This window comes from Rhinoderma darwinii, chromosome 1, assembly GCF_050947455.1.
Source record: "Rhinoderma darwinii isolate aRhiDar2 chromosome 1, aRhiDar2.hap1, whole genome shotgun sequence".
Classification (NCBI taxonomy): domain Eukaryota; kingdom Metazoa; phylum Chordata; class Amphibia; order Anura; family Rhinodermatidae; genus Rhinoderma; species Rhinoderma darwinii.
Window position 1 is genome coordinate 551,904,662 of NC_134687.1, and position 16,792 is coordinate 551,921,453.

The 16,792-nt window shown below is 41.5% G+C and overlaps 1 protein-coding gene across 1 annotated transcript in view; it reads left to right on the top strand.

Annotated features, from left to right (window-relative positions):
* The window catches only part of MCCC2 (methylcrotonyl-CoA carboxylase subunit 2), a 117,315-nt gene that overhangs the window by 77,305 nt on the left and 23,218 nt on the right, over positions 1-16,792 (top strand). Inside the window, exon 13 of the mRNA XM_075838036.1 lies at positions 12,843-12,909. Coding sequence (XP_075694151.1) covers positions 12,843-12,909 — 67 coding nt within the window. The remainder of the gene's footprint in view (positions 1-12,842; positions 12,910-16,792) is intronic.

The window sequence follows — 16,792 nt, forward strand, 5'->3', positions numbered from 1 at the left end:
GTAAAGAATCCTTTCTCCCGCATACATAACATTTGCAGCCAAGTTCCCTCCCCAGCATATCATTTATAATAAGCTCTTACACTACAAAATAAACTATATAGAAGTCCCCCTCCCCCACAAAATAGATTTATAAAGAATTTCCCACACTCCTATAACATTTAGAGCAATGTCCCCTCACCCACAAAATGGATCTATACAGAATCCCCACACATAAAACACTTATAACCAAGTCTCCCCTCCCCCACAAAATCGATCTATACAGAAGCCCCATCCTCTCATAGATATAATTTATAGCTCCCTCTTCCCTCACACAGAACATAAATTAACATGGATTATACTACAGCTGCTGGTCTTAGGACCTTTTCACATCACCGTTGCCCTTCCTTTCAGGGGTTCCGTCTGAGGTTTCCGTCGGGTTAACCACTCAATGGAAAGGCAAATGGAAACCTAAGCTTCCGTTTCCCTCACCATTGATATCAATGGTGATGGAAACCTAGCTAATGGTTTCCGTCTGTCACCATTGTGACAGGGTACCGTTGTTCTTGAGGGAACCAATAGCGCAGTGGACTGTGCTTTTGATTCCGTCAAAACGACGGAACCCTGTCAAAACGCTGACAGACGAAAACCATTAGCTAGGTTTCTGTCACCATTGAGTTCAATGGTGAGGGAATCGGTAGCTGAGGTTTCCGTTTGCTTTCCACTGAGGGCTTAACCCGATGGAAACCCTCAACGGAACACAGACGGTGATGTGAACACAGCCTTACCAGACTCCGGTGGTCCGTGGAGGAGTTATCACTGTGGCAGCAGCAGAGGAGGGAGGAGCTGAGTCTGTGTGCAGGACAGACTGTACTGATTGGTGGAGCAGACAGAAGCCCCTGCTGCTCCACCAATCAGCACTCACTTCGCACTTCAGAGAAAGGAACATTTCTCCTCTCTGTTGTGCGGACTGTACGTGAACTCCCTCCCCCGCCCCCTTTTTACTTGTTAGTCCAGCGGGGAGCAAGGAGAAGGGGTTGTAAAAAAAAAAATTTTAAATACAAATTCTATTACTCATTTGGCGCCGCCCTAGGCACTGCACCCCCAGTACCTAGTGGCAAATACGCCCCTTCCTGTCCTGAATGTTCATGTCCTGTTCTTTGCTATGTGCATTCTATATCGTTCCCTTTTTTCTTTTCATTTATATTGTTTTTTGTTATTTGAAACATGAGTAAAGACATAAATGACTGGATACTAAAAGAAAAAAAATAAACACTCAAAGTTCCCCACTAGTCACCCCACTTTGGCTCGTCAAAATATAAAAAAATTGGAAAGGACTTGCCTGGCCATCCCAAATAGATTACTAGATCCTGGCCTTCATATTCTTCTCTTAGGTTGCTTGGATCAGAAGTGCAGGTGAGGTGTATAATTATGCACTTCCAACACTATTTCTCTATGTTGGTGACAATGGCAGGATGCATAACCAGTATAATAACCCTTAGGCCCCACGCACGTGACCATATTTTTCATCCATCTGTAAATACTGTCAGTAAATACGGATTTATAGTCATCCGTAAATCATCCGCATATACGGGTGTCCGTAAATACGGTCCGCAGTGCATTTGTAATGCATCCATATTTACGGACCCACAAAAAAAACAGGGAGGAATCTTAGGTAATCCCCTGGCGTCACATAGCAACACTTACGTAAGATGCACATTTAGATCCATCCCTATTTACGGAAGTGCCCATAGACTTCACAGACTCTGTGCTGTAATTACGGCCAAAAAAAGGATATGTTCTATAATTTCTACGGCACCGACACCCATCCGTAAAAATACGGAAAGGTGTCCGTAGCCTATAGAAATTAATGGGTCCGTAATTACGAATGACAAATACGGTCGTGTACATGGGGCCTTAGGCCCCGAACATATTGCTGTTCGTGAATTATTCATCATGGAATCTGGAAGACTCCCAAATTAATAAATAGAATGGGGAACTCCATTTTTTTTCCATGCAAAAAAAATAAAGTAACATCCTATTGACATTGTGTATTAGGCGAAGTCTGTCTTTTGGGAATTTAGGCTCTCCCCTATAAGGCCTCGTTCACATCTGCTTTGGAGCGGAACCCATTAAAGTCAATGGATTCTGTCGGCTGCCGGCGGTGACTGTTGTGCAACGTAACCGTTGCTTCCATTATTCCCTTGTTCTGCTCCTCTGACGGAGGAACACACGATGCAGGTGTGAACGAGCGTGATTTTCGTCCGTGTGCTGTGCGTTGAAACAACGCACAGCACATGGACCCATTGATTTCAGTGGGACTATTCACACATGGGTGATTTTTCATACAGCGAGTGTCCGTTGCGTGAAACTCACTGCATGTCCTATATTGGTGCGTTTTCATGCACCTAGTCGCCCATTGAAGTCAATGGGTGCGTGAAAACCACGGACCGCACACGGACGCACATCTATGTGCTGTCCGTGTTTCACGCATCAATTACATTGATTACATTGCAAGTGCGGGAAAACACATGCAAAGCACACTGATGCAAAACCCAGCGCACACGACCAGATTTACGAGCATTTTTTACGCGCGGAAATCTGTCACGCTAGTGTGAATGTAGCCTAACGTTGTTTTCGTGCAGGACAGATAAGCATCTGACAATGGTGGTGATAGATCAGGCAGGTTGGATTTTTGTCAAGGGTTGACAGCCACATAGACATAGCTACTTGGATCGTCATTGATATACAAGGTCTATAAACAGCCTAAGTCACTGAGATCTCTACGCATTCTTATAAAAGGCATTTTCCTTCAAGAAATGAAAAGAAGCTACGGTCTATTTTTTTTTTATACTTGTGTTATTGAAACTATGTAAAATTGTATTATTTTAAGTGAAATTACTTTTGAAATTAATTTATTTCCAGGTATTGCTCTTCAAAAGAACAATAAAAAAAGTATCTAGAAAAAAAAGTTCTTCGTATCAGTTGCCATGACATAAACCTCAAGGGTACTGGACAGTTCAGCAGACAATTTACTGAGACCAGCCCTTAAATGAAAAAGAGCGTGTGCTATTGACTAGAGCACAATGTCAACCTACTTATTGTGCTGTTTTATTCACTGACCAGCTGTGCCATGCGCCCACTGAAACTTTTACAACCTGTATGTAGTTGCCCTTTTACTGAAAATTCGATTTGCCACTAGCAAATTCTGTCAGGTCTATCGATTCACTTTATTTTATGATAAGTGAAACGGAATAGAGCTGGGACCAGCAGCTTTTCCTATTTTAACCCATTATGCAAAACTTCCAGTAATTCACAGCACAAGGTTAGGTACATACAAGACATATATTGCTCATGTGTTTCATATATTGCACAGATACTTTCAGGTACCAATTATGGTCTTCTTTTTTTTTTTTTTTAAATATAATCATGAAAATGTTAGTCTGATTATCCAAAGAATGTACTAATAACATTCAAGTTTTACATACAGCGACATAAAGAAATTTATAGAAAAGTGGCCATAGACTTCTGGGTATACTATACTTCCGTAACCACCATTGCCTCCTCCAAACTGTCAGAGGAGACCTTCGTAAATGTTTCGTAAATGGTCCATACCTGGTTTGGCCGTCGCCATCTACAAAATTAACTCACTGTCTTGATGTATGTTCTGTAATCTCCCCTTGTAAGATTGATTTCACTATGCATTTGCAGTGTCCGCTTGATATATGCGTCTACATCAAACGTATTTATAGGCCCCCATTTACCTGACGGAGGCCAGGAGTGTCCTTTTCTTCTCCATCTGGCGGTCTTTTCAACTGTATAGAATAGCAAAGGCTGCTTTCCTATTCTATACAGAGGCATACACATCCTGCAAAAAAAATGTATACAATGCATTATACATTTGTTTGACATGGGCGACGGATGCCACTATATGCCTATACAGTGTAACCTGTCAGAGGCATCCATCGGAGGTATACATTAGAAAATACTTCAAAGCACATTTGCAAAATATGGTATAAAAAGAGCTTTATTAAGTCATCTTAAAAAAAAATCCATAGAGGACACCGGTAAGGCATGTCTCCACTGTGACTAAAGCTCTTTTTTTTTTTATACCATATTTTGCAGATGCGCTGAGGAAAAATTTCTCCTCTTTGAAATATCGAATTTCTTGCCTGCCTACAAGCCCCCCTTCCAATTGCACTCCATTAAGGAACTACAGATCTCAGAACGAATATTGGGTGAGCACACCTGTGGCTTTTTTGCGGCTTCTTGTATTCAAATATACTCTCAATGTATAACTCTGATGTACACTACAAACACAGTGTAAATAGACTCTAAGGGTATGTGCACACGACCAATTTTCAGGCGTAATGGAGGCGTTTTACGCCTGAAACGACTGCTCCAATACGTCGGCAAACGTCTGCTCATTGCTTGCAATGGGTCTTACGATGTTCTGTGCAGACGAGCTGTCATTTTACGCGTCGCTGTCAGAATACGGCACGTAAAATGACGGCTCGTCAAAAGAAGTGCAGGACGCTTCTTGGGACGTTTTTGGAGCCGTTTTCTCATAGACTCTATTAAAAACAGCTCCAAAAATGGCCGTAAAAAATACGGCGAAATACGCAATTTGCTCAAAAACGTCTGAAAATCAGGGGCTGTTTTCCCTTGAAAACAGCTCCGTATTTGAGACGTTTTTGACTCTGCGTGTGAACATACCCTTAGAGTTCCAGCCAAATTACTCTCCAGAAACCTGACAAAATTTATCTGGGAAGATAAACCGACACTAATAATTTGTTTCCACCTTTCACTGCACAAGAACGAGGCCTTCTTTTATCTCCAAAAAGTTTAAGCTTGATGCAGACACGGTGCTCTGAAGTTCTGGGTTGTTTTGGAACAATCTTTCTCACCCATCCCTCTGCAGTTGCTCCTGTGTTCAGCTGTTAAGGTTACACCCCACCATATAGCCCCTGTCTCACTATCTGTAAACGGCTGTGGATCTATCTTCCCATGCCTTTATTCTAGGAAAACCATAGTTTTCCTCAGGCCTAGAGCCTGGACCATTTAAACATTGGTGGAGTGCAGGTAAAGCAGAGCCCTCCACTTCCCCCCTGGTAACCACTAATTTTCCTATGCGGAGATGTTGGCCATATCTGACCCCACTACCTTGGAGAGCACTACAAATGTCACACTTTTTTATTCCCCCTACCCTATGGTCAGATTTAATAGATCTTTGACTCTGTTTGAAAGGGAATGCACTGGTTCTGACCCTAAACGTAATTTCCTACTGGAATTTTACTTCTTGCTGACCCCTACACCGTTTAATTTTCAGCCTCTCTTCCTTGCCAAGTGGGAATGGGACCTCGTCCTTACATTCTCTGTTTCTCAACTAGACAGGGTCTATGAATTTACCCATAAGTCGTCTAAAGGCAGCAAATATTGTCAGGGTAACTTCCTTCTCCCTGTTATCTCACACCGAATAATCACCTCTATAAATTGAAAACTGAACGCATGCATGCATGCATGGAAAAAGTACACCACACAGACACATGTTGGTAGACATCTTTCCCTCAGTTCAGTAGGAAGTGAATTAACTTTATTTGAACAAAGAACACAAAGAAACCTTCTCTGTAGGAAGGTGGGACGTGCTTAAGCCCCATTGGCTCCATTCAGCTGTAAGTCCATCTGTACACTCCTCTTGCATTCCAGGGGTGGTGTCTTCCATAGGCGTGTTTCTCATACATTCTATATCTTGTTTCATTTACAAATCTTTGTGTAATATACTGATTTTTAGTTTATATAAAGTAATAATGTTTTTGCAAACAATATACATGGTAATGATCCCTGACAGTCCCCCCTAAAAATATTATTACTCTATCCCTGAGTCTTGCCTAGCAACCTACCACTGACCACTCGAACCAGGCGGGTAGGGGTTTTGATTTCTTCACCAACTTGAGACGAGCAACTCCTGATGAGTAACCCCCCTTTGTACCTGGACTTCCAAGGTTTCGGAGTGGTCCTAACTGTCCCTATTCTCCTCCGTATACAGGATGGTTGTCTTGGTATAATCTACAAACGGCTGCTGGTTGTAATATATATAATTAATCCAGTCCACATTTTTATTAATGGTAATAATTGTCGCACTGTCACTTACTGTCTTAATGGGACTTTTACCCCTGCAGATATAACAGGTCATGGGCAGCATCTTCCCCAAACCTAAAGACCCCCGGGTAACATAACCTCCGGGCTGTCATTGCTGCCATGTGCTTCTTACATATGAGTGACAACAACCAGTGACCTTCACCTCACACCTCCACATAAAACTCCTCAGATTGTAATTTGCAGTGCCGCGGCATATTTACACACATTATAATTATAAACCTCAGACAATATAAACAATAGGGCCTCAACTAATAATATAATTCCATCACCAATCTCATGCTATCACCCTCAGGTTTTGGGTCCCATCAGTTCATTGCCAGTCCTGTACAACATCGTCCTCTTCTTCTCCTGTCTTCTGTGGAGTCAGACTGCACAGTGGTGTCCAGTGGGGGATTTATTACTATCCTCCACCTGGTCACTTACTTATTAAAACACTGGATACTGCTGACGGATTCACTCAGGTCTTTGGTCTTTACTTTGATCTTTGCTGATGTCATCAGGACTTGGTTTGGTCCCTCTCATCTGTCAGACACCGTCTCTTTTAGTTTACGTCACCAGGCTGTACATAGCACCTCAAACTGTGAGCCTGGGGTGAGTTCCCACGTAGACGGATTGGTGGAGTTTTATTGTGACTACCACAAACCCTCCGTATCTATCCTCTTCATCCGGTAAGTTACTTGTCTGGGCGGCTGCTTAGAATTGTGACACTGCCGTCAGTTCAGGACAGACGCGTTGTATTGGCTCAGGCTGCGCCTGCCGCATCTCAGTGATGGAGTTCATCATATAAAAGTCTTCTAGTTCATATTTATTGGCACTTGCTGGGGACCCCCATCCCTTATCAATTGTTAAAATAAATACTAATCTGGTGATATCGTCTACGTAATATAAAAGTTGTTCTAAGTACATGCAATAACAAGGTCAGGCCCTTAAACTAAATCAAACAAACACCTTTATATAAGAAAAACTTCTCTGTTCCAATGGACATGGCACCTAGAAGATGTGTGATTACTGGGTACATTTCATTTGCACTTGGTGTTACTATTTCCAGCAGGATTTGTACCTTGATCTGAGCTGATTGCCTGGAACATCTCCAACTCACAAAAATATACACAGATTCCACATGTTTATCTGACAAATGTCGCAAACCAATTTTTCTTACTCTAATTTGTATTGCATGGGGAGGCCTCTCAAGGTCTGTTCTCTTCGTGGGAGGCGTGTATGATAAGGTTGGCACCGGTCTGCCAGGACTTTTCTGTACGCAAATCAAACCGCTCTAACAGAATTTAGCAGCATCAGCTGTAAAGCCTGGGACATACCAATTAGATCTTACCAAATCGATCCTTGCAGTCTTGGGGCATATGTGAGGTCATACACCATCAATACAAGTGCTATCAAAAGTGCCTTGGGTGTTACCGGTTCACCTTCCCTTATCCGTCCACATTCTGTCAGAATCTGGTTCTCACGCCTTCCGCTCCCAGTTGGACTCTTCCTGTGGAGAACAAACTTTTCAACGCATAATCAGTAATTGATCGTAATCAGATAATTAATTTGAAGAAAAACATTAACAAGTAACATGTTTACATTAAACGTTCACATTGAGCAGTAACTAGAAGTGATACATGCAAACTCATTTTTCTTCTTTATATATATTTATACATACACATATACACTGCACAGAATTCTCTGCTCTAAAATTTTCCTTCCACGACAAAAATATTTTCAAATGGGAATCTACTTGCACTGTGAAGTTCTCATTTACACAAACATAATACTGACGCCTCCAATAGTCCAATGCTAAGGCTGGTCCAGAACTTTACATAAAACTTAACCTCAGTATTTAATATTCCCACTAAACTTTTTGAATATCGTTATTAAACAAACTTTGGGACAACATCTGGAGAACTGCTGACATTTTATCATTGTACAAATACCAGGTCAATACTTGGGATAAAAACTATTCCCCTGCAGATACCGGCCGGGCTTCAGGCCCCCCTGAGAACAGGTCTACACACACGAGCACATTGTCATACATTTCTACCTCGGTAGTTGTATGTTCTGCTGTCGCTGGGACGGGTAATCTGGCCGGGCTGCACTTTTCACAGGTACCTTTGCTGTTTTACCTATGTCATGTCGTGCGCACATCATGCCGGCTGCTACAAACCTAGCAGTGGCATTATTGTATCCAGGGACAAGCCAATTTACTGACACCTGGCCGCACATACTCTTGTTGTCAGGTCTGTCTTCTCTTGCTCTCTCAATTGGCTTACCCGATGATCCAATAAAGTTCCTACTACCAATGCCAAAAGCATACCTAGAGTTAGTGTAAATGTCGGCCGTCTTACCTTCTGCCAGGTTACAGCCTCAGCGAGCACCTCCAGCTCCGCTCCTTGAGATGAACAAGAAGGTGAGAGTGGTTTCTGGATGATTTACCTTGTGCCTCGTATCCTGTCTTGTACATACTGTATATGATCAAGTATCTCTACATTACAAATTTACATTAAAAACCCATCTCACATATAGATAGAACATTTCAAAGGGGTGGCGTCTTCATTCTCTAAAATAAAAACAAATGTTATACACCTCTACACACTCATCTGATAATCCAGAACACTTTGAGAATCTCACTTTTATCAGGTTCTGTAAATACTTGATTAATACAAAAACAAATAAAAATATGTTACTGAAATCTGGCATAAAATAAACAACGTTCAGACAATTTTTTATTTTTATTTTGCCCTCTCCCCCATCTAAATCTATAAAGACTCATCTCTGAGTGACGTCACCTCGCCTCCTGTGTAAATTTGCTGGAGGGGGATGGTCTTTTACACAATACCTCATATTGGGTGGAGACTACAGCACAGCTTACCCAGTGCCATATTCACCGTTCTGGAAAGATCTGGAACCATCTACACAGAAATACCTCAAAATGTAGGTTACTGTCATACACATTTAATCTGGATTACTCATTGGGGTTTCATACACATTTTGTAGATCTCCTGAAACCAAATTCATGAATTCAAAACAAACAAAAATTGTACCTGATCAGTCCCTTCACCATTCCCCCCTTTGTGGACTCTGCGAAAGTAATGTAGCAGAGTTCAAAACTACATCTCAACATAATAAGGTCTGGCACTCTATCTGGGGGGCACTAGTTTAACCCCCTGTAATACACAACAGCCTGGAACAAAAATGACTTTCTCCTGACAAAAATACATCTTATCTTTAAAATGACTTGCAACCATTTACCTGTAAAACATTTCACATTTTCCAAAATAACATTTAGGCCGCACTATAGCACGTGCTTTGTGTAAAAACAAAACAATTGTAATTAGTTATTCAATAAAATGGAAAATATTATATTTGGTAATATTAATTACTGCAAACCAATAAACTATATATAAAAATAGGGAACAGTGGGGGCACATACATTTTCAAGACCCCGTGTTTCACAATATCTGTAGTTTAATCCATTTGAATTAACATCAAAACACATTAAATCTTATCACATCATAACACATAAATATGAAGCGTAACTTTAATCAACAACAGCGCATGCGCAAATATAAGAAACATTCCTGTACACAGGAAAAAAAAAGAAACTGATTTTAACCTCATAACACAAAACACTAAGAATTTTTGTTTTCAGACATTACTTCTGTTAACAATAAGAGCATAGAATATAGATCCAAAATCAGTGCAATATTGTAACGCCCATTTTATCTCAGTCACGCCCTGTATACCACTGCAGACAGCACACAGCCCCCCTCCCCACCGAATTCTACAGGAGGGGGTCACACACTTATTCCTCACAGCTTCTATTCTCACAACAACGTACGTATCTATTCTCAAAACAACGTACGTATCTGCAATCATTCATCACACTATTGCATAGGAATTATCTACGTTCAAAACATTAAACACATAATCTGTAACAGTGTCCAATCTGTCAGCCACCATCTCTATATTATGATGACGTGTCTCCTCACCAGTGCACAGCGTCCTGTACAGCTGGGACAGAAGCTAGAATAGAAAAAAAGAACACTGCAGCATGTGTTACTGAGGGAAATGACAGTTAACAAGGCTATCATTTCATACTGATTTGGTTGGGCCGGGCGTACCTCATCAGGGGTGGGGGGGGGGAGACACAATGAGGACACACTCAACATGAGGTACGGCGGCCATTACCGGGCGGCGGCTGGTCCTGTGTTTTCTAATACATATAACATACAACACCTTTCTTATTCCTAACTTCCATTCGCTTCACCAAATCATATGAATAGGATCGTCCGGGTACGGGTGATCCTGATGATTTGAATATGGACCGTAAACCATCCATCCTAACAGTCTATATTATACACGTAATGTATATAACAATTTTCGGTCTACAACTCTCTAAGTCTAGCCGGAAATATTACAATTCCGCAGTCTGCAACTCTCTCTCTAAGTCTAGCCGGAAATATTACAATGTCGCAGTCTGCAACTCTCTCTCTCTAAGTCTAGCCGGAAATGTTAAAATTTCGCAGTCTGCAACTCTTTCTCTCTAAGTCTAGTCGGAAATATAACAATCTTCCAGTCTGCAATGTATTACATCTCGCTGGAATATAACAATCTTTATCTAGTAACAATTTTCGGACTGCAACTCTTCTTGGTCTGGCCGATATAGTACCCACAACTTTTCACACGTCTTATCGTGTCCCTGTATAAGACAGGTTATATTTTCTATCTAGGCCCTAATTAGCCAGAGGATGGTTAGTCGGGCGCGACTAATTTTTTCCGGGTTCGTAACCACACAGCGGGGATGTCGCCTCTGTCGCTTGAGATAATCCAGGTAACCGACAAAGGGTTCTACAGATTCCCACAAGACCGTCCACTAACACAGATAAGACGAAGATTTATAAAATCAACTGACTTACCGTGTTATTGTGGAGGTGATCAGGCTCCTTCCGTGGCCAGTCCTGGGTCGTTTGTTTCACCCTGTGATTGTCGGTTGTACAGATTCTGATTTCCCCTCAAGTGTGTCCCCACGTTCGGGCGCCAATTGTCAGGGTAACTTCCTTCTCCCTGTTATCTCAAAGTGAATAACCACCTCTGTAAATTGAAAACTGAACGCATGCATGCATGCATGGAAAAAGTACACCACACAGACAAATGTTGGTAGACATCTTTCCCTCAGTTCAGTAGGAAGTGAACTAACTTTATTTGAACAAAGAACACAAAGAAACCTTCTCCGTAGGAAGGTGGGACGTGCTTAAGCCCCATTGGCTCCATTCAGCTGTAAGTCCATCTGTAAACTCCTCTTGCATTCCAGGGGCGGTGTCTTCCATAGGCGTGTTTCTCATACATTCTATATCTTGTTTCCTTTACAAATCTTTGTGTAATATACTGATTTTTAGTTTATATAAAGTAATGTTTTTGCAAACAATATACATGGTAATGATCCCTGACAATACCAAGAGACAGGCTATAAATTATTATTCCGCTGGTACCATATTCCTTCTAAACTCCATAAAATGTACCCCTCGCTTCACATTTTTTGCCCGTTTGTCTAGTCTGAGGGACGAGGTTCATAAAAGGATTTGCAGGGTCCTCTGTGTCCGAGTCTACTATGTTCCAGAGACAAATTGATAGCTTTTTTACCGCTCAGATGGTTGTGGATGTAAAGTCTGAAGTGTCCATCAAGGGTTTGACCTTCCCCCAGCTAGCATGCAGAAAGAACGATCAGAATTTCTACCGGTGTGTGTATCTCGCTGGTACTTGTGGTTCCACATCGAAATGCAACTGTTTGCTGTGTATATCCTCGGAAGGGCGAAACCCAAGGTCGGGTTGCATTATTTGGCGTGTTACAAGAGCTTATCTTTGCTTTTATCTAGATTTGTTTTTGGAAGTATGGAATAAACTTGTGGAATTTTGTAGTTTCCCAAAGGTAGTGCACTATCTCCTTTTTCTCCCTTGCTGGAGATTTAGAACATCAAGTACGAGGATATACACAGCAAGCAGTTGCATTTCTGTGTGGAACCACAAGTACCAGCGAGAGACACACCGGTGGAAATTCTGATCATTCTTTCTGCATGCTAGCTTGGAGAAGGTCAAACCCTTGATGGACACTTCAGACTTTACATCAACAACCGTGTGAGCGGTAAAAAACTATCCGTTTGTCTCTGTTTTTTGTGGTGTTGAGGATTTCACCTCTTTTTTTACTTGCTCCGGTTGTTCATCTCCTTGTTGAGATATTTCAGTAGAGAGTAGAGAGCGGAGTTGTATATTTGGTCTACTATGTTCCTCCTACATCTTTCTGACCTCTCCATGTGAGTGTATTGGATATACATACCAAAGTATCTGATCAAGGCAGGCTGGATCTGCATCTCAGCTAACTCTAAGTCCACCTGCCTGCCATCCTTGACCCATTGGGCTCACACGGTGGACAATATAATGAGGCTCTGACGTCTGCGTCATAGCTCCCGTTTACAATGTTATCCACGACGCAGTGCTTCATCCGTCATACAACAGATACCTCAAGAGCCTGACTGACCCTGTTACCAATGCAGTTAGTCGGGGTGTCCGTCATTTTGACTAGAAGAGTTGCGGCGCTAGTATTTGAGATTATTGATTTTAATATCCCCAGCTATTTAAAAATTAAGGCTCTACCTGTATCTTTATAATGGACTATAATATACTAGATCTTAATAATGTCTCGCATCATTTTACAGGGAACCCACTTTATTCAGCTGTGCTGTCAAAGAAACATTCCCCTCCTTTTCTTGCAGAACATTACAGGTGAGTATTTTGTTTTGTCTTGCAATTTACCAAGCAGAAATTTATTTGCTTTCCTTGCTGTAACTAGAAATAAGTGTAATCCTAAACTTTTGTAGATCGAATTAGACATCCTAAGGCTCTGTTCACACTTGCATTAATGGGGTCCGCCTGGGTTTTTGGTCAAACTTTTTGATGTTTTTGATGGCAAAATGAACACAGTCCGCTATACTATGCTTGCCTTCAAACATAATGGAGCCCCTACAGACCCCATTAAATTCAAAGTATTCCATCAGGGTTCGCTGGTATAGCAGTCATAATTCATTATAAACAAAAGCTTTGATACTACTATGAACCTAGTGTGAAGTTTCTCCTTTACTTCCCAGATTCCCGTTTGCTTCCATTTTTTTTTATTTTGTCTAAGGCATCTAGAAAGAAAATAGTTAAAAGGGAATGTGTCGCGAATTAAACCTTTTTTTTTTTTTAAGTAAGTTACTTATTTTTATTATATTTTTTACGTTTTTTGCTGTATTTTTTTTCTTCTTCCACATGGTGGAAAGTATTACAAATTTAATAATTATTTGACATGTTTTCCTATGTTGGCCACCAGAGGGAGCACTTCCCAGAATTACAGCAAGGTGAAATAAGGCAAAGCAACCTGACTCACAGCTGCCGTAAATGTGGGAGGGAATCTCACCCCCCCCCCTCCTACAAGCCAGGAAAAGGTGTCTTCAAATTGCGAAGCAATGTCCGGCTGCCATTTTGGGTGTGATTGTACAAATGGCAGCTGGCAGAAGCTATAGGACACACCAAAAGGCTAAGGGTATGTTCACACGCTTACTAAACAAAGGGAAAACAGCTCCTGATTTTCAGCCATTTTTTAATCAAACTTGCGTTTTTGGCAGCGTTTTTTTACGCCTGTTTTTGGAGCTGTTTTTCGATAGAGTCAATGAAAAACTGCTTCAAAACGTCCCAAGAAGTGATATGCACATCTTTTTGGCGGGCGTCTTTTTACGTGCTGTTTTTGGAGAGCGGCCACGTAAAAAACGCCCAGTCGGAACAGAACGCTGTATTTCCCATTGAAACCAATTGGCAGATGTTTGTAGGCATTCTGCTTCCGATTTTTCAGCCGTTTTTCGGGATGTTTACGGCCTGAAAACCGGCTGAAAACACTGCGTGTGAACATACCCTTAGAATAATGAAAGTGAAGTTAAAGACTTTTCAGTTGACAGGTGCACACACACTCAGCACTGCTACATACATACAGACACACACACACTCAGCACTGCTATACATACACATACTCAGCACTGCTACATACAGACACACACTCAGCACTGCTACATACAGACACACACAAACAAACTCAGCACTGCTACACACACAAACTCAGCACTGCTACACACACACAAACTCAGCACTGCTACACACACACAAACTCAGCACTGCTACACACACACAAACTCAGCACTGCTACACACACAAACTCTGCACTGCTACATACACACACACACACACACACACACACACACACACACTCAGCACTGCTACACAAACACACTCAGCACTGCTACACAAACACACTCAGCACTGCTACACAAACACACTCAGCACTGCTGCACACACGCACTCAGCACTGCTGCACACACGCACTCAGCACTGCTGCACACACGCACTCAGCACTACAGAGCCAGATGGCGCAGGCAATGGACGGGAGCCGTTCATTATGACCTATGCATTGTGCTGCCGTATTCCATATGTGTATGTGTCGTTAAGAGACGCATACACAGATTCAATAAAACATGGCAGCCCCCAGTAAAGTAAAAAAGTGTTAATAAAAAAAAACTTTGTGTGTGAAAAATGAAATAAAGTCAATATAATATTTTATTAAATAAAAACACAAATTAATTTAAATAAAATAATCATGACACTGTCCCTTTAAATATAAATAGTTAAAATAAAAAAAATATGTGATTGTTCTGTGTCTAAAGGCCCTATTACATCGGTGCAGCGAGCGCTCGTTTTCTCCTGTCACAAGGAGCTATTCACGGGGACGAGTGGTTACTCCGATCGCTCGTCCCCTTCCATTGTCATCATGTCTGCAGCGCCTTTCCCTGTTTAATCTATACGATCAGCAGATGATTGAGCGTTTGCTCGTTCATCTGCTGATCGCTGCAGAGCAATTATCAACATCCACCGTTCTATGAATTCTCATCTGCACAATAATCGCCCAGTGTAAAACCCCCTTTAAGCTCTTATCAGACCTATGTGTCTGAATGGTATCCGACTACAAACAAATCCTGTATAGTCTGACCCTGCAGTCACACTCCCCTTTTTTCTGTCTCCTACTTCTTACTAACATACATTTGGTAGTTTAGCAAGAAGTAGGGGATTGGTGAATGGCAATATGACTAGAGGATCAGACTACACTAAGTTTGTTTGTAGCCTGATACCATGAAGATATATAGTTGGAGACACAAAATTATATTATTAGTTACACTACTGTTCAAAAGTTTAGGGTCACTTAGAAATGTCCTTATTTTTGAAAGAAAAGCATAGTTTTTTTCAATGAAGATACCATTAAATTAATCAGAAATACACTCTATACATTGTTAATGTGCTAAATGACTATTCTAGCTGCAAACATCTGGTTTTTAATGCAATATCTACATAGGTGTATAGAGGCCCATTTCCAGCAACCATCACTCCAGTGTTCTAATGGTAAATTGTGTTTGCTAACTGTGTTAGAAGGCTAATGGATGATTAGAAAACACTTGAAAACCCTTGTGCAATTATGTTAGCACCACTGTAAACAGTTTTGCTGTTTAGAGGAGCTATAAAGCTGACTTTCCTTTGATCTAGTTGAGAATCTGGAGCATTACATTTGTGGGTTCGATTAAACTCTCAAAATGGCTAGAAAAAGAGAGCTTTCATGTGAAACTCCCCAGTCTATTCTTGTTCTTAGAAATGAAGGCTATTCCATGCAAGAAATTGCCAAGAAACTGAAGATTTCCTACAGCGGTGTGTACTACTCCCTTCAGAGGACAGCACACACAGGCTCTAACCAGAGTAGAAAGAGAAGTGGGAGGCCCCGCTGCACAACTGAGCAACAAGACAAGTACATTAGAGTCTCTAGTTTGAGAAATAGAAGCCTCACTGGTCCTCAACTGGCAGCTTCATTAAATAGTAACCGCAAAACGCCAGTGTCAACGTCTACAGTGAAGAGGCGACTCCGGGATGCTGGCCTTCAGGGCAGAGTGGCAAAGAAAAAGCCATATCTGAGACTGGCTAATAAAAGAAAAAGATTAATATGGGCAAAAACACACAGACATTGGACAGAGGAAGATTGGAAAAAAGTGTCATGGACAGACGAATCGAAGTTTGAGGTGTTTGGATCACACAGAAGAACATTTGTGAGACGCAGAACAACTGAAAAGATGCTGTAAGAGTGCCTGAGGCCATCTGTCAAGCATGGTGGAGGTAATGTGATGGTCTGGGGTTGCTTTGGTGCTGGTAAAGTGGGAGATTTGTACAAGGTAAAAGGGATTTTGAATAAGGAAGGCTATCACTGTATCTGTAATGGAGTGGCCAGCGCGGTCACCAGATCTCAACCCCATAAAGCTGTTGTGGGAGCAGCTTGACCGTATGGTACGCAAGAAGTGCCCATCAAGCCAATCCAACTTGTGGGAGGGGCTTCTGGAAGCATGGGGTGAAATTTCTCCTGATTACCTCAGCAAATTAACAGCTAGAATGCCAAAGGTCTGCAATGCGGTAATTTCTGCAAAATGGAGCATTCTTTGACGAAAGCAAAGTTTGAAGGAGAAAATAATTATTTTAAATAAAATCATTATTTCTAACCTTGTCAATGTCTTGACTATATTTTCTAGTCATTTTGCAACTCATTTGA